We start from the raw sequence: 25059 nt of genomic DNA, 5'->3' as shown, positions 1-25059 counted from the left end.
TCAGGAAAATATTCCCTTTATTTCATAGCTAGGGACAGGAGAAGCTTTAAAGGAGCACAATCTCCTTCCCAGTGCCATGTCAGATCTCATCCTTATTCCCAGGGCTGTCACTACGCTTTAGGGAACAAAGGAAACTCCACTGGAGTCAGAGTTGTGGGGCTGCTGCTGCTTGAGATCAGCATCCAAAATCTGGAATGTCACTGTGGGAAGCAGTACCAGCTCCTCCCAGGAGCACAGCTCCCGTGCTGTGGGAGCACTCCCCTGGCTGTGAAAGCTCTGAGCAGCTCCTGGGAATGAGGGTCAGATCTGCAGAACTGTGACAGGCTTTCCCAAGACACCTGGAAGTACCCCTCACTACCCAAACCTTCAACATGCTGGCTGCTTCCCTGGCACAGGTAATTTGGGATATGGTGGCTGGAGAGGCCCTTCCTACAGGGCAGGGAGTGGGCAGGCGTGCCCAGCCCCCAGCCCGTGGCGCCCTTTTAATGTCACTCCAGCCTTTGAGTGTTTTCCTGCTGGGAATTTACCTTGGGATGGCTTCCTTGCTTGTGCTGGGAGAGCTGCCTGGGTGCACGCAGCACTGCAGCTGGTGGAGGCTCCAGAGGGAATGTGCCTTCCCATTGGGACCTGCTGGCAGCCCTTGAGGGAATGCTGCCATCAGGGCAGCAGGCACAGATCCGGTTGGTTCCCTACAGGATGGAGCAAACCCAGTGAGGCCTTGTTGAATGCAAAGTGGATTTTAATGAGCAGACTTGGGGGGTTCCATGGTGAGGCTCTGCCCGAGGGCTCTTCCCTTGGGATGCTCTCAGCAGGGAGCAGGCTGCTCCTGCCACTCCTCACTCGGGCCTGCTCCTGTAGTTGTAGATGTTGCTCAGGACCCAGGCTGTGGGCACCAGGAAGGATGAGAACATCAGGGTGAGGGCGATGGCTTGTTCCTGAGGGGGACAAGGAGCAGGAATCAGTGGGATGGCACACAGGGTTCCCGGGATGGCTGTGCTGCTGCCGTCCAACACCGCAGCCAGCTCACTTCCCTGTGCTCTTCCCGTCCTTGGCACCTGTCCTGGGGCTGTGGAGGGAGATTTGGGGAGCAGAGCTGTTCCCACTGGCAGTGGATGGAGCTGGTGCTCTCCAGGTTTGTTGTTCCTCTGGGACACTGGAGCAGTGTTTGACCTTGAGGCTGTGGCTGGGGCCTGCAGTGTTCCTGACTTTCAGGTGACTTTGGGATGGGAGTTGCAGCCAGCAGCAGCCCCTCATTTCCCCAGTACAACCAGGACAGCCTTAGCCTCCCACACTGGCACCTTCCTTTGATTTATTTGCCTGGAAAAAGCCTCTCCCAGGCTCCTGCAGCTCCTCTGTTGAAGACCTTGGAAAGGCAGCGGAGGGAGAACCCCAGATAAAGGGGTGGAGGGGGAATCAGGCACGATTTTGGGGGAAAGCTTCTTTTTCCCATCTTGTTCTACCCAGCCTGGGGGGGTCTGGTTTGGGGGGGGACTGTCCCTGCAGGGGGAGTGTCAGAGGGACCTTGGGCTCCGTGGTGACAGCAGCCCCTGTCCTTGCCTGTGAGGACACCCCTTTGGGGTGATTGTCCCAGAATAGGGGGGCAGGGTCTGGGTGTGGCCCTGAGGGACCACCAGTGTCACTGCTGCCGCTTGCCCTGGGCTGCAGGGACCCCCAAACCTCAAAGGTTTAAAAAAAGGCTGAAAGGACAAAATCAAACGGAGCAGGAGCCGGGAAGGGGGGAGCAGGACATGGACACTGTGGGGGTGTGGGCTGGAACCTGAGGGCGCATTCCTTCTTTTCCTCCCCCTCCCCTTTTGCTTCCACCCCCTTCCAAAACAGTTTGGCCCAGACACACAGAGGGTTTGTGCCCCTCCAACCGGGCTGTTCCCACTTTTTCAGCCCCCCAGGATACTCACACCACCGGAGAGTATGTGCTCAGGGGGGTGGGAGCGGAGCTGTGCCCGGGGGACCCGGCTGATCCGGAGTGCAGCTGCCAGGAGCTGGGAGCCCCTCTGGAAACCCCTCATGGCGCTCTCAGGGTGATCCTGCTGCTCCTCTCTCTGCAGCTGCCCAGCTTGTCACTGTCACTGCTGCCACCACCCCCCTGCCACCCCTTGGCACAGCTCCAGGGGCACAGGGAGGAACAGCCCGACAGGTTTTCTCAAATTGCTCTCTGCTTAATTTTTCTTTCCTTAATTGTTTTGGGATTTTTTTTTCCCCTCAGCACTGCCCAGGGGTCTGAGACTAAAAACTGTCTCCAGCCAGTGCAGGGGGGCACTGAGATGTTCTGCTGGAGAGCAGAGACCTCCTCTTGGGTGGGGCCTTTTCCCTTAGAGCAAAACTTTTCCTTTGGAGCAGAACTCCTCTCTCCTTGGACCTCCTCTTCTCTGGGCTTTTATAAACTTTATAACACTCAAAGCACCATTCAGCAGGAAGGGACTTTCTGGAAAGGGCTATTTCCAAATTCCTCTGATAAAGGGAAGGAAATGGGATGCCTGCCACTGGGATCAGCTGGGGAAGGAACTGCTTGTCCCTGTGTGCTGGTGGTTGCTGGAGGGGGATTCCAGTGCCCCAGAATCCCTATGGATGCCTGCTCTCCAGGGGATGGATATTCCTGCCCATGTCATGGACTCAGCCTGTGCTGGAATCAGCAGATGGTTGTGAGAAACAAACCAAAGGGGAAATGAATCCTGCTGGGGCCCAGGTGGGATTAGACCCTGGAATACCAAAGGAGTAGAGCCGGGAGCAAGTGTTACTGCTCGGGCTCTGCCCTTTGTCAGGGTGTCCCCAAGGCGTCCCTGGGGCATTGGCAGCTGCAGGACTGTCCCAGCCAGGCTCCATGGGGGCTTTTCCATGGATTTACGGAGTGGGACAGATGCGTTATGCCAATCCTGTAAATGCTGGATCAGGCAATAAAACAATCCCGGTGAACACCGGGGCCGGTGGCTCGGAGCGCCCAGTGGCACCTGGCTGCAGCTCCAGCCCTGGATCCCTGACCCACCAGGACGGGACCAGCTGGAAGTGGCTTGGAAAGGCATGCCAGAGACAAAGTCCAGATGGAATTTTTGTCCTCCCTGGAAAGAGGCAAGGGGAAGGGTCAGAGCGTGGCTGGGGGCACGGGAGGTCAGTGGGGTGTGCTGCTAACCCGGCTCTCTGCCAGCGGCTTTGGGAACATAACTCATCCAGCTTGGTCTTCCTCTTTCAGTTCCTCCTTCCCAGGCACAAGGCAGCCCCGGGACTGCCGCGGGCACTCAGCTCAGCTGGGCAAACACCTGCATGTCCAGGATCAATTTTCCAACTTTTTCTTTTTAAGGAGACGAAAGAAAAAAAGCGATTTCCTTCCTTTTTCCTCGGTTGGGCAACTTCCGTCCTTCCCTGGAGCAGCCTCTCTCCGCCTGCTCAGGCTCAGCCCGGCCTCGGGACAGAAGGCAAGATCCACCTCCTCCCTTCCGCGCCCTGGGGCTCGGGCTGGCTCGGGATTTCTCACTTTCCCGAAGGCAGGATTTTCCTCACAGCTCAGTCTCAGTGAGGAAACCGAGCTGAGCTTGAGCGTTCCTGCATCCAGCTGCTGCCAGGGAGGGATTTGGGGGCTGGGCACCCTCTTTGCCCCTGTTTCACCCCGGCTGGATTGCCAGCTCTGCTCACAGTCTCTCAGAGCCTCATTTCGTCATTCCTGTGTTTTTCCTGTGCCCGGCATTGCCAGGAGCCAGCTGCAGCTGCTTTTTGTCAGGAGGTGCTTACACGTGTCTCTAGCTGTACATATCTTTAGTCTGTCATTATAGATATGTTTGTACATGACACATAAATATAGTTTTATGTATAAAAAGCGGAATAGAAAGGTCCTGCCCCAGGAGGCTGAGCTGGAGATGTGGGATTGAGGGGGAACAGAGGGGTGCAGTGAGCTGGGAGAGGGGGAAGTATCAGGAACTTTTCAAAGTGTCACAGAACAGCACTGGGAGGAAGAGGAGGCCAGATGGGGAAGGTGGCTGTGTGTGTTGGGAGAAACTGCAGCAGAAGAGGGAGGAGCATGAGAAGTGATGAAGCCCGTGAGCTGTCAGGATTCGGGACAGCTGGAGATGGGGTGAAGGGGTGGAGGGGATGCACCCCGGGGATGGGAGGAAGCTGGGATGGGGGAAAACCACTGGAGGTGACCAGAGGGGCAGAGACCACTGGTGGTAGGCGGGGAGGGGGTGACAGGGAGCTGACTTTGTCCCCTCAGCCCTCGTCCCATCCCTGCAGCTCCGCAGGTGGGGCCGGTGGCGATGGCCGATGGCGAGGGCGACCCCGGCGTGTTCACGGCCACGGCCTTGCCCGGGGACCCGCGGCTGCTGCCCACGGTGACCAATGCCTTCCTGGGCACCCGCGTGTTCCGGGACATCCTGCACGCCGCCGGCGTGTACAGCGGGGCCGCGGGGGACACGCACCGCGCCGACCTCCCCAGCCCGCTGGGGCTGCGCATGGCAGCGCCCGGTGCCCGCAGCCCGGCCGAGAGCTTCACCCTCAACACCTGGACAGGTGAGCAGGAGCCGGCACCTGCCCTGGGGGCTCTGCCAGCAGCTCGGTTCTCTCTGCTTCTGCTGCTTTTTCCGCTCACTCACATCTTCCTTCTCCTCATTCTCTGTTCGCCTCGGGGTGCTGCTCCTCTGGAACGAGCGGAAAATCCCCCTTTTGTGTGGGAATAAGTGATTTTCAGGCTGTAGCTCTATCCCTGCTGGGGCCAGGCTTCACACTCTTTAATCATGGAGCCTGGTAAAATGTTTCATGGCACAGACCATCCCTCAGCAGCTCAGCCAGGCTCGCTGTCAGCGGTGTTCTCCAGTCCACAACTGGATCTGATCTCGGGAAAAGCAACCCTTTGGCCAGCAGGAAGCAGTAGATAGGGCAGAATCCAAGTGTTTCCAAAGGCTGGTGGCTCTGGCTGTGCTTGCAGGGACCTTCAGCCATACGATTCAGTCCCCTGGCTACACGGCCACTCACCAGCTCTACGCCCACCACTCTCTGGTGCACCTGATGGCCTTCAGCATCACCATCCAGCGCTTGGATGGCTCCACGCATCCCATCACCGTCCAGCTCCAGAGCCTGTTCGTGCAACAGAGCCAGGACCTGCACTTGACCCCAGGCCCAGACTTCCAGGGAGCGCAGTGAGTGTCGCACAGTGCCCTGCTCTCCCCTGGGGAATAAACTGCAGATGTAAGGCTGGAGTGGGGCTGGAATAGTGAGGGGCATGGGGCTGGAATGGTGAGGGGTGTGGGGCTGGAATGGTGAGGGGCATGGGGCTGGAATGGTGAGGGGTGTGGGGCTGGAATGGTGAAGGGTGGGGGCTGGAATGGTGAGGGGCATGGGGCTGGAATGGTGAGGGGTGTGGGGCTGGAATGGTGAAGGGTGGGGGCTGGAATGGTGAGGGGCATGGGGCTGGAATGGTGAGGGGTGTGGAGCTGGAATGGTGTGGGGTGTGAGGCTGGAATGGTGAGGGGCGTGGGGCTGGAATGGTGAGGGGTGTGAGGCTGGAATGGTGAAGGGTGGGTGCTGAAATGGCATGGGGTGTGAGGCTGGAATGGTGAAGGGTGTAAAGGCTTCTGCACACCTACTTTGTCCTGGCAGGTGTATAAAAAGACCCCTGAAATTAAGCATAGAAAACATTTTTATTACTTGCAACTCCAGTATTATGCCTCATACTGATGTGTAAGAGCAGTGAATGTGAGGGAGGCTAGATGTGATTCCAAAGAAGTGAGGCTGGGGAAAACAGGAGATTTGTAGATGACCTCTAGAACAGGATTCTTGGGACCAGAGACCATTTACGATGGCTTCCCACTGCCAGAGGGTAGGGTTAGATAGGATATTGGGAAGAAACACTTTCCTCAGTCACTTCCCCATCTCCCACAGCTACATCTACGGGCAGACACTGGTTCCTGAGGTGGAGGGGGGCCCCCGTCCCACTGTCCACATGCTGTGGACCCCCATCCCACAGTGGCTGACGCTGGGTGGGGAGGAGCAGGAGCGGTGCTGGCAGTTCCTGACAGCCGTGGCCGGGAGCGAGGAGGAGGCGAAGCGCAGCTACAGCGCGGGGCTGGCTCTGCTGGCCGCGGGGTCCCTGCTCCGCTCCCACATCCGCGCCTGGGCCGCGCTGCGCCGGGGCTGCTCCGTGGAGCTGGACGGGCCCCCGGCCCTGCGCCAGGCGCTCCACGGCTGCCTCTACTACCTGCTGAGCGCCCTCCCGCCCCGGGACTGCCCCGGAGTCCCGTTCCACGGCATCAGCCCCGGCGGCTTGTCCAACGGCACCCGCGGCGAGGACTACTGGGGACACGTCTTCTGGGACCAGGTGAAGGCGGCTGTGCTGACCCGGGGGCTTGGCACGGCAAGTGGGATGGAGGACACTCCATCTTTCCATCGGGATGGAGCAGACTATCCTTCAGTAGTCTGAAGGAAAGATGGAGCCTTCTCCATCCTTCCACTGGGATGCAGCAGGCTGTCCTTCAATAGGGATGGACAAGACTCCATCCTTCCATCGGGATGAGGGTGTACTTGAAGGGTGGAGCTGGCGGGAGTATTTGGATGCTTTCCCCCAGCCAATCCCGCCGCGCGGCCTCGCAGGACACCTGGATGTTCCCGAATATCCTGCTGCTGTATCCCGAGGCTGCCCGCGCCATCCTGCAGTACCGCGTCCGCACGCTGGAGGGCGCCAGGCGCAACGCGCGGGAACAGGGCTACGAGGTGGGACAGGGACACCGGGCCGGGGTGGCACCGGGACACCGGGCCGGGGTGGGACCGGGACACCGGGCCGGGGTGGGACAGGGACACCGGGCCGGGGTGGCACCACCTGTTATAAATTGAGGCAAATAATTTGATTCAGCCTTTTAAGATCAATTAATAATTTTATTAATTACAGCAAGTGATAGCAAGCAAACAGCGCTGGGTGCAGCTGCGGAGCCTGTGTTCCGCCAAAAGCTGACAACCTTTCCTTCTCTTCAGTCCCTTTTTATCCTGCATAAGTGGGGGTGATGGGTCTCCTTCCACCGTGGTTATCAGTTCCAGCAACAATGGGTTTCACAAGTGGGGGTGGTGAGTCTCCTTCCACTGCGGTTATCAGTTTCAGCAACAATGGGTTTCCACTGCGGTTATCAGTTCCAGACAGTCCTGCAAAATCTTTCACAATCTTTGTCTGTGGTTACCAGTCAAGCCTGCAAATTCCATGTCCCGACTTCCCCCCCTTTTATCCTAATTTCATACTTTTGATGAACAAACAAGTCAATGCAGTTCCTCACACCACCCCCGTCCCCAGAGCAATCCTGGGCTGTTTCAGCAGGGCACAGCTCCAGGTGATGTGCTCATGGATGCCTTCTCTCGGCAGGGCGCGAAATTCCCGTGGGAGAGCGCAGCCACTGGCCGGGAAGTGTGTCCTGAGGAGATCTACGGAGCCCAGGAAATCCACGTTACCGGGGATGTCCTGATGGCCTTCGAGCAGTATTACTGCACCACGCAGGTAAAGGGAGGGTGCTCCACCTGATGGCCCAGTGGCAGGACACCTGGACACTGTCACTGTCCCTTCCCTGAGGAACTCTGCTCTCTCTGCTCTGCAGGCTCACTCCTGCAGCCCTGCCTTCTCTGTTCTTGCTCCTGTGGGCATCTCAGCATGCTGTTGGCTCAAACCAGGCCAGTCTTTTCTCCTGCGCCCTCCATCTCCTCAGAGCTCCTCTCCATCCTCCTGCTGACTTTGAATCTGTTGGAGTCTCCCTCATGTCCCTGTTTTTCCCCCAGGATCAGAAGCTGTTCCAGGAGGATGGGGGCTGGGAGCTGGTGGAAGCCGTGGCTCAGTACTGGTGCAGCAGGATGGTGTGGAGTGAGGAGGAGCAGCTCTACCACATCAGAGGTACCTCTGCCATTAAAATGGCGTGGAAATCAGAAGTTTGGAGCCACCTGGTCTAGTGGAAGATGTCCCTTGCCCATGGTAGGGGTGTGGAACTGGATGAGCTTTAAGGCAACCCAAACCACCCTGGGATTCCATGATTTAAAGGTCCCCTTCAAGATGCCCTCAGGATGAGGGGCCTGAATGCTCCAGCCAGAGCTGCATCCTGGGTTGTTCCTGCTCCAGCACCAGCACCCTGAGTGTTCTCCCTGAGCATACTGCTGGGATCCAGGCAGGCAGGAGGGTCCACTTCCCCCGGCTGTGTCCCTGAGGAGGGGCCCAGAGCCACGGCAGCCCCTGAGTGTGCTGGGGTACAAAGTGTCCCCCCGCTGTGCCCGCAGGTGTCATGCCCCCAGACGAGTACCACAGCCAGGTCGATAACTCTGCTTACACCAACGCCGTGGCCCGGTGCAGGTAATGTTTGAATGACACTTGGGAGCATTGCCTGGCTCTCTGCTCTGCCACCTGGCACTCTGCAGGGATGGGAACAGATCCCAAGGGGATCCTTCCTCCCTCTCCTCACACCGCTCTCCCTGTCACCTCTCTGCAGTCAGAGGAAGAGTGGGGGCTCCCCTGGCTCCTCCAAGCTGTTCAGTGCCCACGTGAGGCTGAGAGGGATCTCCATTCACAGCAGGGCTTCTCCCTTGGCATTCCATGGGGTGTCTGTGCTGTTGGCCAGCTGGAGACATCCACAGCCAGGGAAAGAAGCTCCTAGCTCAGTGATGGAAGCTGTTACCCCTGGCTCAATCTCTGCCCCTTGTTCTTCCACAGCAGCTTTTTCTTGCAGCTCCTATTCCCTCTCTCCTCTCACCATCACCCATCCCTGACATAAAACCTTGTTCCTCCTTCTTTCCAGCTTAAATTTTGCCACTGACCTGGCTCGGGACCTGCTGCTCCCGGTGCCAGAGGAGTGGGGGGACCGTGCCAGGAAAATCAAAGTGCCCTTTGATGAGGAGAGGAAATACCACCCTGAGTACGATGGCTACAGCCCAGGTGAGTGGGGAGGCAGTGGCAGCAGCCCGTGGTGGTGGCCATGGATCACACTTTTAAACCTAGAAGGATCAGAATTCCAACTGGTTCAGACTTGGGAATGGCAGAAGAAGAGTCCCTGCTGTTGCTGCAGTGCAACAAGCTGGGCTAAGGGTGTGTTATAAATGAAAATGTCTCCAGCCAAATTAAAATGAAAAAATAAAATATTTATTTTGCAATTCAAATTCTATCTAGCCAGCCACAAGGAAAGAACAGAGCCGAGCCCGGGGTCGGCGCTGGGTGTGCAACAACAAGTCAGCCTCAGCAGAGGTTTTCCTCTATGCCCACACACCTCCATCCTGGCACAAGCGGTTTTTATAGGGAAAATTCCGCCTGAGGCCAGGATTTCAGCAATCAATCCTTTCTTCTATTCAGAGTCCCATAGTTTGATGAGATTTCTTTTCTTGGCGACAAGGTAGAACAATCTGATGTCCCAGTTCGATGTCCGGAGTTGTTGAATCCCTTGATGAAATTGATGGGAACCCTGCATTTGCAGGTATCTGTCAGGAGGATTTCCATGATATCCATCTCAGGTCATTCATGCAATGATCAGGCCTGGGGTATAGCTTCAGATATACAGCCATCTCCAGAGAGCCACATCCTTTTACTTGTAAATGGGGTTTCAACATACACCAGGTTTCACCTGCGAGGGTTGGGGGGACTCCTAATACAAACGTGTATACTCCAACAAATATTCAATATCACATATATCATACTAGAAATGGCGTTAATTATATCTACTACACATAACAGGTTTTCCTTCCTCACTGGGTTGTTTCTCACCAGTGGGCTCAAAAACTTAGGAAATCTGGGAAGTGTCTGAGCAGCCCTGTCCCTAGGTGAGCCGGTGAAACAGGCAGATGTGGTCCTGCTGGGGTTCCCACTGATGCATCCCATGAGTGCCGAGGTGCGGAGGAACGACCTGGAGATGTACGAGCCCGTCACCGACCCGGCCGGGCCAGCCATGACCTGGGTGAGGAGAGGGCAGGGCCCAGCCTGGGATTCACCCCTGGGAGGGGGTGCTCCATCCAGGGGACAGTGCAGAGCTGGGGTGTGCGCTGGAAATGTTCCCTCTGGATGGAGGGGTGGGGAGGTGCTGCTGCTCCACCGCGCTGTCACCGTTCCCTCTCCGGCAGAGCATGTTTGCCGTGGGCTGGCTGGAGCTGAAGGAGCTGCAGAGAGCCTGGAGCCAGCTGGAAAAGTGCTTCAGCAACATCACGGAGCCTTTCAAGGTGAGTGGCGGGGCTGCAGATCCCTCCTGCTCCCAGGCAGGTGACAATGGGATTGGAACAACAGAACTGCCTGGCACATCTGTCTTGGTTTGGAAAGACTGGTGTCTGCTAAGGAAGGTGGGAGCTTCTCCTGAAATGGAAAAAATGCAGAGCCCCTACTTTCGAATTGTTACAAATTTGAAATTAATGGGGGCTCTCAGGCAAAAATATGGGAATAGGAATAACAGTTCTTTATTAGGGAAAAAAATAAAAAGATAAAGTAAACAATGCAGTGAACCAAAACAACACTGACAGAGTCAGAACACAACCTGACAGGGTGTTGGCAGCAGTCCAATTGGAATTGTGGCTGCAGTCCTCCTGGAGTGTCAGGTGTGGTTCTGTTGGAGCAGTGAAAAGGGTGTAGTTTTCCTCTGAAGAGGCAGTGGAAGAGGCAGCTGTTCCTCTGGGAAATCCAGTGCAGAAAAAGCCCTGCTGGTGTTCCAGACGCTCAAGATTATATCCAGGTAGGAACGCTTGGCTCCTCCATCTGGGCAGAGCATCTGACAATGGGATGTTACAGCTCTTACCAGTCATGCAGTGACATTCAGTGGCCCATTAACAGCAGATGTCTCCCCTGAAAGAGGATTGGCTGTGGAAGAGATCAGGAAAAACTGCCCACTTAACAGAAGATAACTGCCATACAGATGGGAATTGAATACATCTTGCCTCCAAATGTGGGACAGCATCCCAAATCAATTCCTGCACCATCTGTTTCTCCTGCTGGAGCAGGTCTGGGCAGAGAACTCGGATGGGTCGGGAGCTGTGAACTTCCTGACAGGGATGGGTGGATTCCTGCAGGTCGTCCTCTTCGGCTTCACAGGGTTCAGGTGAGACCTGTTGTGTCGCTTTTATCTCCCAAGCAACCACTTGTCCCTTAAAATGTCCCTGTTTGGCTGGAGTGAAGTTGGGAATAGGTAAGAGGCTCATGACAGGTGACATTTGGGAAGCAAAATGCTGTTCCCTAAGCTTGTTCTCTGCTTCAGCAACAACATCCTCCTGTCTCCTTTGGATGTGGTGAGAAATCACCTCCTGCAGCCTGACTGTGGCCTCCCTGCTCACGTGGGGCTCCGGGAGCCTCCCTGGAGTGAAGCATTGAGCAGGCATCTCCTTAGCTTTAAAATATCCTGGGAGAACATGGAGCTGTTTGTGTAATTGCAGAGCTGTGGTGGTTTCCACCCTGGAGCCGCCGTCTCTTCAGCCTATTCCTGGTTTAATTGAGTCTGGATCAAGCCTTTTGATTGCCAGTGAAAACTTCCAGCCCTAACTATGTGTTTTCACTCCACGTGTGTGGCCAGAGCTGCTGGGAAACCCACTCCATTCCCTGGTGGAGCTGGGTGCTGTACTCCCAGCTGGAAAAGCCACCCATTCCCTGGTGGAGCTGGGTGTGAGCTGCCGCATTCCCAGCTGGAAATCTGGGCTTTGGCCAAGCTGGGAGGTCTCCAGGCACCCAGTATGTGCCAGGTTGGACCCCTTGTGGCACAGGCTCAAGCCACAGCTTTGGGGCTCTGGCCAAATTCCAGAGGTGGCGACAACGTTGTGCAGCCACGCCCCTGCCTTTCCCACTGTAGGACACGGATCCTGCGCAGTGCTGGGGCTCCCCAGGCCCCCAGACCTGCCCTGAGCCTCCTGCAGCCCTCTCAGCCCTCTGGGGCTGGTGGTGGAGAGCTCTCCTGCGCCAGGATTTGGGCCGGGGACAAGAGGGGCCGTTGTTTTTCCTCACCCAAAGCCAACGCCCACGCAGGCAGCCTGGCTTTGGCTCAGGGATGGAGGGAGAGTTGGGATGTTTGTTCCATTGTTTCTGGGGAAGGAGCGCTGCTGGGGATGCAGAGCAGACGGGGTCAACTGATGAGGCAATTAAAAGATGGTTTATCTATTGCAAAATCAGTCTCATGGAAGGCTGAGACCTACATTCAATGCCATCACATCAGAAGCCATTTGAATTTTATAGTTATATAAAGTTCAAATGTATATATAAAGTTATAATGTCTTTTATATATTTCTTATCATGTATTTCTTATCATATCTTATATATTTCTTGATCAGCTACTTCTGCAAAGCTCACTAGCATCTTCATAAACCAACCATTCATTTGCTGTCATTGCTACAAATGATAGCAAACTGTAGCAGAGTGCTACAAAACATTGCTACACTTTACACAATTCTGGCACAATGTGCTTCTTTTTATCCAGCCATAAAACTCTGCAGACACTTACTGCTGTATCTTCTACTTCTTGCCAATTTTATAACAAGTTCTATTGCTAGACTTTAAAATTTTCTACTATCTTGCTTAACGTGTTTATTCGGTTCCATGAGGCCTATTTCTACCCACTTAAAGCATAATTTCTGCTTGAGCTACAAATCTTTATTCTTACTTTGTCTCTTTCACTTTTCTGTTCTAAACCTTCAAGCCTTCTCCAAGGCCTTAGGTCTGTATCCATCTCTATCTCTGAGGCTTGGGGGCTCTCTGTGCCTGCATTTCCCACAGAGCATCCGTGCTGAGCTTCCAGCCCTCCATCCCACGGGAGTGGGAGCTGAGGTGGATGTCTGAGGGTCACCTGCTCTGAGAGGAGCAGGGCATTCCCCAGGTTCTGCCAGCACAGCTGCTGGAACTGAGCTGTGTTTCTGTAAATGTGAAATCTGACCTCGTGGAAAGCCCAGGCCCCAGCTGTGGAGCTGGAATGGGACAGGAATGTCTTGGGGTGGGCTGTGGAATCACAGCCCCAGTAGCTCCTCACCAGGTGCTCCATCAGTGTGTTTGGGGTTTGCCCAGAGGTCCTTGGGTGCACTGAGGACCCTCTCAGGCTCCTCTGCTGTGATGTGGTGATGCCTGGAGCGGTGGCTGCTCCCCGACCCTGAGCTGGGCTCCTCTGTGGCTCCTGCTGTTCCCACCCTGATGTGCTCCTGCCTTTCCAGGATCACGAGGTCCGGCCTCCTCTTCGATCCTGCCTTTCCTGATGATATCACCAAGCTGGAAGTCTCCAGCGTCTCCTACTTGGGCAACAAACTGGAGGTCACCATCACCAGGGAGGAGATCAGGATGGAAGTGACTGAGACCTCCCAAGACCCTCCGGCATCTCCCCTGGAAGCTGTGCTGGAGTCGGGACAGTGCTTTCCCTTGTGGGAAGGTGTGGCAGCAGTGCCTGCATCTGCTCCCTGAAATCATTTGGGAAGAAACCATTCCCGTATCTCACACAAAGCTTTTCTGTTGCAGGGCAGAGTGTCTCCTTCCCCACAGCACCTGGATGGATCCAGAGGTCACCCAGCAGGACCCCCTAAACCCTGGCTGATCTGGGTGTTGCCCACTGGAGCAGCAGATCCGGGATGTTGGTGGAGGGGGAAGGTAACAGTGGGTGGAAAGGCAGTGCCAGGCTGTGCCAGGAGGCCTTTGCCCCCCCAGGACTGTGTGTGTCACCGGTCCTTGTGGCCCCAAGGGGTCAGTGGCTGAAGCTGTCATCATGGATGGAGCTGTCACCTTGTCTGAGCCCCCCGCTCCCCTCCACACATCTCTTCCTTGGTGCAGGAGAGGAAACCAAGCCTGAAAATGACCATTTTAAATGTGTTTGCTGAACACACAGGAGTTGTTCATGCTCTCAACGTGTTTGTGTTTGTAAGGAAGCCCATTCCTGACTCCAGGATCCTGACTCCAGCTCCTCCAGCATGTCCTGCCCTGGTTCTTGCCTGCTCCGTGGGCTGTTTCACCAGATGAATGATGTTTTGACACTAAATATTACTCCAAAATATGCAACCGAAAGCCTTTTAACCTTGTGTGGGCAGCACAGAGCTCCATTCCTGTTATTTGGTGTGTAACATCCCTCACATGTTTTTAAACCCTTATCAACACTATTCCCTCTCTTTTCAAGCAGTTCTAGAGTTAAATCCTTTCTCACTTGCCCTCTGAAGGGCTGCAGGAAGCCTGGACACCAGAGATCTGTAGAATTGTCCTGTCAGATGGTGACAAGGGCAGCACTTTTCCAGGCCTGAGCAGCCTCGGGGCGAGCAAAGAGCTGCTGTGGGTTTGCTCAGGGCGTTTTTGGTGCCCCAGAAATCCCAAGGAATTCCTGCACAGGGCGGACACGGTGTCCACATCCCCTGGCTCTGGGGCTGCAGAGCATCCTCCCCTCCACAGCCTCCCTGTCCCGGTGCAGAGCAGCCCTGGGTGGGAGCAGGGAATGCCGAGGGCGTTCCCTGCCCCGAGGGGTCTGTCCTGGCCAAGCCAACCCCAGGAATCTCGGCCCGGTTTATAAAAAGCCTCGCGGCTGCTCCAAGCCCCGAAGCATCTGGGAGTGCTTAGGGCTGGAGCAGGGACGCTCCCGCTGCCGTAATTACTCGGGTCCTGCTCCGGCATCATCACGGCCGCCAGCCCCTAATTAGTGGCAGCTCTTGGCACGACAAAGGGACCATGCTGTCCCCAGCCCTGTGCCCTGCACCAGGATTGGGATTTGGATGGGGTTGGGATACAGCCCCACTCTGAGCCAGGGCTAGTTGGCAGAAAAGGGGGTTTATCCTCAAAAAAGGGGTCCTTTAGCCCCAGAATGAGCTGTCTCCAGCCCAGGCACGGGGAGCAGGGAGCAGCTTCCCAGCTTTCCCCATGTCCTGGCTGGGACTGGCTGGGGATGTCTGTGTTGCTGTAATGAGTTTGCAGGTCTCAGCTCCATTTGGGATGGGGACGGGACAACCCCATTTGCTTCATCCCACGAGGCCTGGGAGTGTCTCTGCTTCCTCCCCTCCTCAGTCCTGGGGGTCCCAGTGGCCCTAAAGGCTGTGGGAACAATGGAGTCTCCTGGCTGCCAGGACCCCCATCAGAGCCAAAAATCCCAATTTATGTTTTCCCATTGGCACCCCCCTGCCCCTTTCCACACACAGAAACTCTCACTGTGTGAAGCGTTTAATGATTTAAATAGTGACCATGGAAGCTGGGGCTTCACACAGAATAACAGGAGGTAAAAAATCCCACAGGATAAACAAAAATAACTGGGGTTGGGGAGTGGGTGGCAGAGAGGGGTGGTGGCCTTTTGGGAGGGCCACCAGTGACGCAGAGGAGGTGCCACCAGCCCTTCACCCTGGGTCACTGGTCGTCGTCGTCGCTCCCGCTGAACTGGTAGGTGAAGAAGCCAACAGACTCCTGGGCCAGCTTGGAGAGATGGATGACACCGGTGACAATGAGGGCACCGAGCAGGAGTGGCAGCACCACGCTGCCTGCCGTGGCCAGGGCGTTGTAGCACCGCGCCTTGGAGCTGTAGTGCCGAGCAGCTTCCACGTCCCCAGACACTTTCCGGTCCCGAGCCTGCAACAGCCGAGGACAGACCCTTCCCTCAGCCCCTTCCCAAAGCCTCCTTCTTGCAGCCCTTTCCCACAGCCTTTCCTGCACCCCCTCCCTGCAGCCCCATCCTGCTCTAGGGCTTTGTCCCTCTTGCAACCCAAAATTTATCCATCCATCCATCCATCCATCCATCCATCCATCCATCCATCCATCCATCCATCCATCCATCCATCTATCCATCCCAGGCTGCTCCTGTTCCCCTCTGACCCTGCATCCTTTCCCCCTTGTGTTTTCCTTCCTTCTTCATCCAGAGCCTCTCTGGCTCCAGCTCTGCCTGTACCCATTTTTCTATCCCAGTCTTGCCCAGCTGGGGCTGGGATTTTCCTTCCTGCTTCCTCCGGAGCTTTTCTGGTTCCGATCCCTGCTTGTCCCCATCTTTCCACAGCTGGAGCTGCTCCTGCCGTGGGGGAGGGGGGCGGAGGAATCTCGGTCCCCATGGCACTTTTTAGGATCAAGCAGCTGCTCCTCGGGTGGTGGGCAGGGGGCTATGGTTATCCACGGCTGTCCCACAACCTCTGGAATCAGCGGCAGGTGTCACCCGCCCGTGGAGAGTGTTGGGATGTGCCCGCCCGGGATTATCCCAAGCGCTCGGTGCCTCCTCGGGCATCCCTCCCCCGGGCGTCTGCGTGGGGAGGGACTCCCGGAGCTCCCGTACCTTGACGGCGAAGGCGAGCGCCACGAAGCCCAGGCAGCAGAAGTTCATGTAGAGGGTGTTGAAGATGGCCCAGACCAGGTGGTCGCGGGGCGTGGGGGCGGCGGCGGGCGGCCACCGCTTGGAGGGCGACCGCTCCTCCCGCGGGTACGAGGTGTCCATGGCCACGGAGAGGGGCACCCGCGGCTCCGGCAGCCTCGCGGCAGCGCGGCCGGTCCCCCTTTTATATCCCTGCCCCGCTAAATATAAACCTGGGAAATTACAGCCCTGAGGGATGCGGTTGTCCCACGGGCTGGGCTGGGAGAAAGGCAGGGATGCAGAGCCCGCGGGTTTTTAATAGCCAGCATTCCACCCGGGATGAGGAGCATTCCTCCCGGGTGGCTCCGGCGTGACTCCGACGCCGCAGGAGGGTCACTCCAAGGCGGAGCCCAGGACCAGCACGGCGCTGGCTGGCACAGGTACCTCCGACCCCACCCTCCAGGTGTGCTGGGCAGGGCAGAGCCCCTCGAGGCAGAACTTTCGGGCCGCCGGATGGATGAAATGGGAATTTAATATAGAGCGGTGGAAGAGCCGCATCCCCCGGCAGCGGCTGCCGGGTGGGGGGCGTGGGCAGCCAAAACACGCGGAGGGGCTTTAATTTCCTTTTCCTGCCATCTCCAGTGTGAAAAACACGTTTACTCTCTCATGAAAACTTATAAAGTTTAATGAAGGATAATAGGAGATAAGGAACACAGAGTTAAGATTACAGCTGGGTGTGTCTGGGTGCTTAAAGAGCACGCTTATCTTCGGAGATACTTCTTAAACACTTTTTTTCCTTTTATCAGCCTGTTGTATATTTATAGACTCTTACGTATGGTAAACGTTTTTCTTAAACTAGTTTACGTATTTTAAGAATTGTTTAGTATGACTCTTTTTTGGTTTTACTTTTTTAGAGCATGTGTATTTTTTCGTTGTGGTTTTGGGGTTTTTTATTATTACTTTTAGTTTTGGCTCTGTCCGAGGATGGTGAGCGTTGATAGTTGGTATATCTGTAAGCAGTTGGTTTTTTTATATGTTTATTGGGTGTTATCTCATCTAGGCAGGCATTTTAACACAAGAACACTCATATTAGCTATTTTACTACTGTGTCTAAGCTTAATTAAAAACAGAAATAAAAACTGTATCTTTATAACAAAGTTACTTTAACATTACATTTATAAAATTCAATTTAATATTTGCGAAAAGCTAATATTATAATATATATCTATAACATCCAAGATGTTGGGAAGCAACTTCCCTGGGCTTTGGGCTGGAACCTTCGCGGCAGGATAGAGGTAGTGGGAAGAGCATGAGGAGGAGGAGGAGGAGGAGAAAGCCACAAAGATGCCCGAGGACTCTCTGCGACGTCCCGCGGTCTATGAGGTGACAACGAGGGGATTTGTCGGGACGAACTTTATCGGTGGCAGCGGTGACCGACAGGTGTGTCACGGGTGCCGCGAAGTGCGTGAGCAGAGCAAAGGGCGGGGATGGGGCCGTCCCCCGCGCCCCGGCCTGGCCGCCCCGTCCGTGCGGGGACACCGGCGACGTTGGCAGCGAGGGGACCGGGGTCTCTCCCTTCGCTCCCGCGCCCCGGACGGGCACATTTTGGAGGCAGGAGGAGCGAGGGGAGGACCCCGCAGGTGGGGCCAGGCGGTGCTCAGGTGGCCCTGATTGTAGAGAAGAAGATGGCCACGATGATGATGAAGATCACCCAGGTGACGCCGACCACCACGGAGCAGATGATGTTGGCGACCTTGGCGCGGCCGCCGTGACGTCGGGCACCCTCCAGGTCCCCCACCGACTTACAGTCACGGGCCTGGGGAGCAAACGGGGGGCTCGGGGTGTGCGGGGCACCGACCGGGGGGCCAACCCACCCGGGGTGGCCGCGAGGATGTGCTGGGACCCCGGGGATGCGGGGTAAGGCCACCGGGCGCTGCCCCGCGGTCCCGGCGCTCGGGGGGGGCGGCACGGCATTGGGGGGTGCCAGGGTGGGAGAGGGGATCTGGGAATCCGAGGGTGGGAGAGGCGTTTGGAGGGAGGTGGGCAGGGGGGAGAGGACCGGGACGGTGCCAGGGAGGGCTAGGGGTGGGGGGACGGGACTGGGGATCTCGGGGTGAGGGGAAGGTCCGGGTCGGGTTGGGTGGGAGGTCCGGATCTGGGGAGGGAGCCGGGGCACGTCGAGGGTCCCGTGCCGGGCTCAGTCAGAGGAGGGAGATCCTGGGAGGGGCTGTCTGGGGGTCAGTCTGGGTGGGGGTCCCGGGGCCGATCAGGGCTAGATGCGGGGCGTCCCCGGGCCCCCCCTCACCTTGATGGAGAAGACGAGCGGGGGGAAGCCGAAGCAGCTCAGCCCACCCAGCGCGCACCACAGCAGCACATTGAACACCGACCAGAGCACGTAGTCCCGGGGCTGCGGGTCGGACCGGCGGCCGGGGGCGGCCGCCCCCCACCCGGAGGATTGCAGTGGGATGGACACGTCCGCCTGCCTGGGCTCCATGGCCGGGAATGAAGGTCTGGAACGGGAACGGAGCGTTGTCAGGGCGGGGGACCGGCCCCGCACCGCCCCGCAGAGGGAGGGAGGGCACGGCCCTCTGGGACCCCCAGCCCACGCAGTCTGGGGGTGCAGAGCAGCTCTGGGGACACGTGGGGGGCTTAAGGGGACTTAGGGGAACCCAGAGGACTCCGAGGGAATTTGAGGGGGGGGTTGGGGATGTCGTAAATGATGCAAATTTTATTTTAAAAAATGTAACAATCAGGAGTTTGTTCGCCTGTTCCAAGAGGGAGGGGAATTCAATATTTTCTTCGAAGGATTCTGTTCGCTGGGAGAGGGCCGATGATGTGAACATCCACAGATTGAGAGAAGCCAGAAGACCATTAGCGAACATTAGTGAATATTAGCGACCATTAGCGACCATTAATCAAGATCACCTCCCTGTCCGGGAAATTAGTCAGTGAGAGAACCGAAAAATGAGGTTTGAAGGCGAAATAGGAGATCAAATACTAAGAATTGTAATTCTTAAGTGTAATTTAAGACCTGTAAACAAGAATTTCTTTTTATTTTTGTCTGCATAGATACAGGGAAACATCAGATAAGGAGCTATCTGTGGATGGGAACGTTTTCCATGGCACCTCCTGGCCAGGACAAAGTCACACCCTGTCACCACAAACATCGTGCTGAAGGGTTTTTTTTCTCCTCCCGAGTTTCGCCGACAGGTGGGCTCCGGGGAGCTGTCCATGGCAGCCTGGACTGGTCACAGGCAGGAAGGAGGGAGGCTTTGCCGGTGATTGTTTTGGGCTGGGAAAGGGTCAGTTTTTTCCGTGTTGGTTTGTGTGGGGCTGCCCTTTGCATTTTTCCTGGAAACTTGATAAAACCGGGAGAAGGAGTAAGGGGATCTTGGAGCAATGGCCTTTGTTGGCCTGAGTTCCGATTGGATGTGCTGGGTTTGGGCAGGCCAAGCCTGGGGCCGGCCAGGCAGCAGATTCCATGGAGGAGGAGCCCGTGCAGCGAGAAGCCCGTGTTTTCCAGGAAAAAAGCAGAGCAGAAAATGATTCACCAGAGGCTCATTGCCAGAAATCCTGCAACAAATAACCACTGTGTTTGTGAGTGGGATTTCTGACATCTTACGAGTGTGGTGTCTTGCCAGGACGATGTTCATGGGGAGAGAAAAAGCCACGGTTTTGTTCCCATTCTTGTGGGGCCCCAGCCCCGAGGACTGGGCCCTGCCGAGGGCGAGTGCAGAGGGGAAGGGGGAAGCCAGGCCAGCTGCAGAATTGAGGCTTTGCCAGATGGGCTGGGGCCAGGATCTTCCATGTCCCCACCGGGATCGCTCCTGGCTCTGCCGGGGCCCGGGCAGGGAGCGGCAGCCCCGAGGCGCGAGGTGGGAGGATCGGTCCTGCCACTCTTTCCAGCAGGTGACAGGTACCGCTGGGGCTTGGTGTGGCTTTCTGCAGCCAGAGTTCCCTCCCCTGTGGGATGGGGAGAGAATCCAGAGCAGAAATATGAGGAAACTGCTGGGCTGGGATGTGTTTGATAACAAAAGTAACGGCTGTGCGTGCCAGCAGAGCGAGACGCGGAATGCAGTCCCGGTACTTTCTGGCAGCTGTGCCCAGGAAAATCGGGTTCTAACTGGGATGGGGGCTGTGAGGATCCCACAGCAGAATCCCAGCTCACCTGGCTGCAGGGGGAGATGTGGAATCCAGCCCTGCTGGGGCAATGGGGAATGGAGCCACAGAACCCACTGGCCCCTTCCCTCTGGGAGCCTCTCCAGCGCTGCTGACCCTGCTCAATCCCATTCCAGCTCATCCTGCTCAAGCCCTTTGCACATCCCGCCCCACCAAAACCACCTTGCCCTCAGCTCTGCTTGCTGCCGACCCTTCCTGAGGGCTGGTGAGGATGGGGGTGCTCCTGGTGACATCCCAGCAAGGATCACATTCCACCCTCATCCTCACCATGACCTTATCCAGGTTCATGATGTCTGAGGTGGCCCCTGAGCATTGTTTCTGTGATGAGGGGCAGTTTCCACTGCCTTGAGGCACATTCCACGTGCTGACATTGTTTCCCATCCTGTCAAGCTGCTGTAGAACAAACCTCAAACCACATCCTCCATTATATGAAACCAAGACAGGGCAAAAGTGAAAAAAAACTTTATTTTCAGGGTTTCTCTGAGCCGGGTGCCCCTTCTCAGAATTGTTTTGAGGCAGCTGGGGTTCCATTCCCAGAGCAAAGCAGCAAGCAGGCCGTGGCAGGGTTGGGGGTGCTCAGCTGTTCTGGGGAGCAGAGTCAACTTCAGGACACCTCCAGCGAGGGCAGCCATCAGCAAGGGCTCCATAAAAGCTCCGAGTGGGGAGGGAAGAGGGGCAGGGAGGGAAGAGGGGCAGGACAGACAGCAGCAGCCGCCGGGTGAGGCACATGGATTGTCATTTTGCAGTTTCGGTGCAGGAGGGCACTCCCCAGGCATGCCCGGCTCCAACCCCGGGCGGGGAGGGAAGCAGAGCCCGTGGGGCAAGGATGGCACTAAGGGCGGCCATTACCCTTACGGCTGTCGGTAGGCTCTGAAGATGCTGGGGAGGACCACGGTGGCAATGACGGTGATGACGACGACGACGATGACGATGTTGATCACCAGGGCCGTGATGTTCAGGTACTTGGCCGTGGAGCCGTAGCTCAGGGCCCCGCTGTAGTCACCCAGAACTTTGCGGTCCCTGGACTGGGGACAGGCAGAGCCAGGGTCAGGGGGCTGGAGGGGGACACCCCACGGGGCTCAGGGCTGTGGGAGAGGTCCTGGAGGTGCCAGACTGGGTTGACCCCCCCCCCCCCAAAACACCGGGGATACCATGAGGTGCCCACTGCCCACCCCAAACCCCTGTCATCTCCAGAGCTTCCAGCCGGGACTCTGTGGGGTCAGTGGTCCATGAAGAGGGGACTCTGTGGGCTCTGTGGGGCACCCTCTGGTCTGGGGTTTGTGGGGTCCACGGGACACCCCTCAGCTGAGGCTCTGTGGGGTCCCTGGGTCACGCTGGCACCGGGAGCTCAGTGGGGTCCACGGGGGCTCTGTGGGGTCCATGGGGCATCCCGGGCTGGGGGCTCAGTCGGTGTCCCTGCGGTCTGGGACTCAGTGGGGTCCCCGGGGCTGCCCCCACCCCCCGTGTCCCCCCGGGCTCCACACCTTGACAGAGAAGACGAACGCCAGGAGGCCGAGGCAGCAGAAATTGCCGTACAGGGTGGTGAAGAGGGACCACACCAGGTGGTCCCGGGGCGGTGTCTGCTGCTGCTGCTGTGTCTCCTCCACCACCACCGTCGTGCTCCGGGGCATCTCCTCCATCTTCACCTCTGTCGGCAGCATCTGGTACGGCGGGAGATCCTGCTGCATGTCGCAGTCTTGGGGACAGTGGCAAAGACACCTGGGGGAGCCGTGTAGTGTAGTGTAGTGTTTCGGGAGGTGGAGGCACCGCAGGGCGGGCGCAGCTGTGGCGGTTTCGTTTCCTCGAGATTTAGGACACGGAGCGGGAATAGACCGCCCTCCGGACGCCCCTGTAAGGGCAGAGGAGACTCCTCCTCGGCAGCGGGAAAACCCCGGGCTCCCTTTCCCTCTCTTTACCCCTCCCTGTCCCCGCTTCCTTCCTTGTCTCCATCTTTACCTGTTCTTTGCCCTCTTTTTGCTTAACTTTTCTTTCTTCAGCCCCTTGATTCCCTGTCCCTTTCCTTGTCACCTTTTCTGCCCCCCATCCTCCCTTCATCCTTTAACCCATTCTTTCCCCCCCCCTTTTTTTTTAACACCTGTGTTGTCCCTTGCTTCCCTTTTCCTGTTTTGTCTCTTCTTTGCCTTCTTCTTTCCTTGCCTTGTTCTTTCCTTCCCCTTTCTTTTTTTCCTCACTTTTCCCCCCTTTTTTGCCCCCTTCATTGCCCCTTTTTTATCCCCTTTTTCTTTCCCACTCTTCCCTCTTTCTCTGTCCCTAATCCCTGTGAAATCCCCAAATCCTGCTAGACCCTCAAGCTCACCTCTATCTAGCACAAATACTGGGTTGAGGCCAGTTGGTGCCACTTTTTGGGGATGCCATTTGGGATCCCTGGAAAGCTCCAGTTGGTGCTGAGGGCTGCACGCCCTTAAAGGAATCCCCCTCTCAGGCTTCTCGGTGTGAGAGTGATTAAACTGTGTTAATGCATTGCAATCCGCAGGATATGTTGTCCTGGAACTTTTTCCTGGCAACTCCGGGAATGTTTCTGATTAAATAAACGGAACAAGTAGAGCCCCGCCCTGGAAATTGGGATTTGCTTTCTGGGAGTCGCAGCCCAGAGCATTGTTGCCCTCTAGTTTTCACAGCTGTGAGTGTATTTTTTCTCTTAATAATAAATTTCCAACATGGAGCTCACCCCCGCTGTTGTAGCTTTTTCCTGGTAGCCGGAGGGTGTGAAGGCATGCAGAGTCTGTCCCTGGAGTCTCAGTGGCACACTGGTAGCTGGAGGTGAGGAGGTGTGCAGTCTGTTGCAGAAGTCCCAGCAGACTTAATAATATTCTAACTAAAATTTTTGTTTTCGGTTGACTTCTTTGGCTAAAGGACACTTATTCTTATTAAACAGTTACAAAGTACTTAAACGTTCGCTATGGTACTATAACTCAGAAACAGTTATTAACACCCTACTGTGTATCAGCTTCTAGCAAGTCTTCTTTAAAGTCAATTTTATGTCTTCTGGTCCCTTAATTACCGTCCATGCACAAGAGGAGGTGGGTGACCCTGTTGGGTCTGGTCTGGTGTCTGGGGGTGGCACTGGTCCTTTTTCTTGGGTTTGCACTGCAGTGTGTGTGGTGAGTAACACCTGGAAAGGTCCTTCAAATTTGGGTGTTAGTGGAGTGGTGGTGTTCCAGGATTTTATTAGCACCCAATCCTCCGGACTGATGTTGTGGGCATTGGTATCCAGAGGGGAGGTTTGGGGGGAGATACCCCTTCTTTCTGAGGCCTAGGGATTTTCTTATGATTTTTAAATATTTTTGAGTTGCTGCCTCCCCTTCTAAATAATCTGCAGTACTGAAAGGGGTGATTAGAAAAGGGAGTCCAAACATCATTTCATAAGGAGAAACCCCTATGTCATACCAAGGTCTTGTTCTGATGTGCAAGAGAGCGAGAGGTAAACACTTGAGCTAATTCATTGTTATCTCTTCAATTAATTTGGTTATTACATTTTTAAGAGTTCTATTCATCCTTTCTACCGTTCCCAAGCTTTGAGGATGCCATGGGGTGTGCAATCTCTACTTTATCTCCAGGGCTTTTGTTACTTGATGCAAAGTTTGAGCAACAAAATATGGACTTCAGTGTGAGTCAATGTTATTGACTAACCCGTATCGAGGTATGCGTCTGTGACTGCCTTTTCCAGGTCATACACTCTAATACATAAATTCTCCCGTAAAAAGTGGTCACACCAACCTTGGATTCCCCAGTGGGTCAATTCATGACTTGGACTACTATCTTTCTATCTCGTGAGGTGAGCGTTACCTTTAATTTGACTTCTAAGTCTCTTCCTAAGAGATTACTTCCTAAATTTGGCAGACAGATAAAGTCTGCCAAAAATTGTCTAGAATTCCCCTTGATTTTTATATTTTTGGCTATAGATGCTTTAAATGGTCTGCCCTCCGCCCCTAAAATCTCACAGACCTTCTTCCCAATGGTGACTATTACTGGTAACTTGTTTATGCTGGCCTTATCTGCCCCTGTGTCAACTAAGAACTCAAAATCTTCATAGTGGGGACTTACTTCAAAGTTTACCAAGGGCTCTTCTTGATGGTTCATTGGATTTCTTAACTTATAGAGCCCCTGACACCCCTAGTCATCTCCCCTTGAAATCTCTTCTAAGACTTCTTGTTCTTTATGCATTGCCTCATCAAACTGAAACTTTTTATTTTTCTTTTTAAGGTGTCCTATCTCACTACAGTAATAGCACCTCCTATTGTTTTGTGAAGCCTCAGGTTTCCTCAACTCATTAAAGTTCTTATTTGTTTCATATGATGGTGCTGGTTGGTCTTTTTTTTTTTTTTTGGTAATGGCCCCGGTCTATTTCAACTTGACTTAGTCAGCAGTGCTGGTGACCTGCCTGCTCTTATACTTTCTCGAGCAACTGCGGCCATAATTCTAGCTTTAGTTATGGCTTTTTCTTCTTCCTTCCTTAAATATACTCTTAGGGCTTCTAGGTGTTGGTTTAACTGATTACACATCTACTGATCTCGGGTTCCATACCATGGCCACTCTCCCTGTAATTTTAACTTCAGCCATACTTCTGTACTATAATGTATCATCTTACTCTTGTCTAGACCCTTTGTGGTCTCCCAAGAATCCCATTGGTCTAACAATTACCCCAAGGGGCTGTTAGGGGGAATTC

General features: G+C 55.4%; 4 protein-coding genes and 2 long non-coding RNA genes across 7 annotated transcripts; 2 read left to right on the top strand and 4 right to left on the bottom strand.

Moving 5' to 3' along the window:
* Window positions 1–718: 718 nt before the first annotated feature.
* LOC115495437 (uncharacterized) lies at window positions 719–2304 on the bottom strand. Its single transcript, XR_003960626.4, has 2 exons — window positions 1917–2304; window positions 719–935 (listed from the first exon to the last, which is right to left on the bottom strand). It is a non-coding gene; the product is annotated as an uncharacterized lncRNA (long non-coding RNA).
* Window positions 2305–3177: 873 nt separating this feature from the next.
* PGGHG (protein-glucosylgalactosylhydroxylysine glucosidase) lies at window positions 3178–14065 on the top strand. Its single transcript, XM_030273628.4, has 14 exons — window positions 3178–3428; window positions 4240–4515; window positions 4931–5141; window positions 5884–6319; window positions 6592–6711; window positions 7349–7480; window positions 7756–7867; window positions 8245–8317; window positions 8760–8896; window positions 9772–9905; window positions 10069–10164; window positions 10933–11030; window positions 13117–13328; window positions 13415–14065. The coding sequence occupies exons 2-14, from the start codon at window positions 4263–4265 to the stop codon at window positions 13477–13479; spliced, it is 2079 nt and encodes a 692-aa protein (XP_030129488.4). The 5' UTR covers window positions 3178–3428; window positions 4240–4262; the 3' UTR covers window positions 13480–14065.
* Window positions 14066–15075: 1010 nt separating this feature from the next.
* On the bottom strand, window positions 15076–16741 carry LOC100224843 (interferon-induced transmembrane protein 5). Its single transcript, XM_030273626.4, has 2 exons — window positions 16179–16741; window positions 15076–15487 (listed from the first exon to the last, which is right to left on the bottom strand). The coding sequence occupies exons 1-2, from the start codon at window positions 16335–16337 to the stop codon at window positions 15269–15271; spliced, it is 378 nt and encodes a 125-aa protein (XP_030129486.3). The 5' UTR covers window positions 16338–16741; the 3' UTR covers window positions 15076–15268.
* Window positions 16742–17362: 621 nt separating this feature from the next.
* On the bottom strand, window positions 17363–18687 carry LOC115495435 (interferon-induced transmembrane protein 5). Its single transcript, XM_030273627.4, has 2 exons — window positions 18499–18687; window positions 17363–18009 (listed from the first exon to the last, which is right to left on the bottom strand). The coding sequence occupies exons 1-2, from the start codon at window positions 18685–18687 to the stop codon at window positions 17851–17853; spliced, it is 348 nt and encodes a 115-aa protein (XP_030129487.1). The 3' UTR covers window positions 17363–17850.
* On the top strand, window positions 18576–22124 carry LOC115495436 (uncharacterized). Its single transcript, XR_003960625.4, has 2 exons — window positions 18576–18701; window positions 19263–22124. It is a non-coding gene; the product is annotated as an uncharacterized lncRNA (long non-coding RNA).
* Window positions 20819–22858, bottom strand: LOC121470066 (dispanin subfamily A member 2b-like). Of its 2 annotated transcripts, XM_072929578.1 has the most exons (3): window positions 22690–22858; window positions 21857–22091; window positions 20819–21397 (listed from the first exon to the last, which is right to left on the bottom strand). In XM_072929578.1, exons 2-3 carry the CDS (start codon window positions 22058–22060, stop codon window positions 21224–21226), a joined length of 378 nt encoding a protein of 125 aa, XP_072785679.1. In that variant the 5' UTR covers window positions 22061–22091; window positions 22690–22858; the 3' UTR covers window positions 20819–21223. The 2 variants fall into 2 exon arrangements, with proteins under 2 accessions (XP_072785679.1, XP_041572510.2); XM_041716576.2 differs by lacking the exon at window positions 22690–22858 and having other exon boundaries at window positions 21857–22195.
* Between the last annotated feature and the right edge of the window lie 2201 nt (window positions 22859–25059).

This window comes from Taeniopygia guttata, chromosome 5 (assembly GCF_048771995.1).
Source record: "Taeniopygia guttata chromosome 5, bTaeGut7.mat, whole genome shotgun sequence".
Taxonomy (NCBI): Eukaryota; Metazoa; Chordata; class Aves; order Passeriformes; family Estrildidae; genus Taeniopygia; species Taeniopygia guttata.
This window is presented reverse-complemented; position numbering and strand designations above follow the sequence as displayed.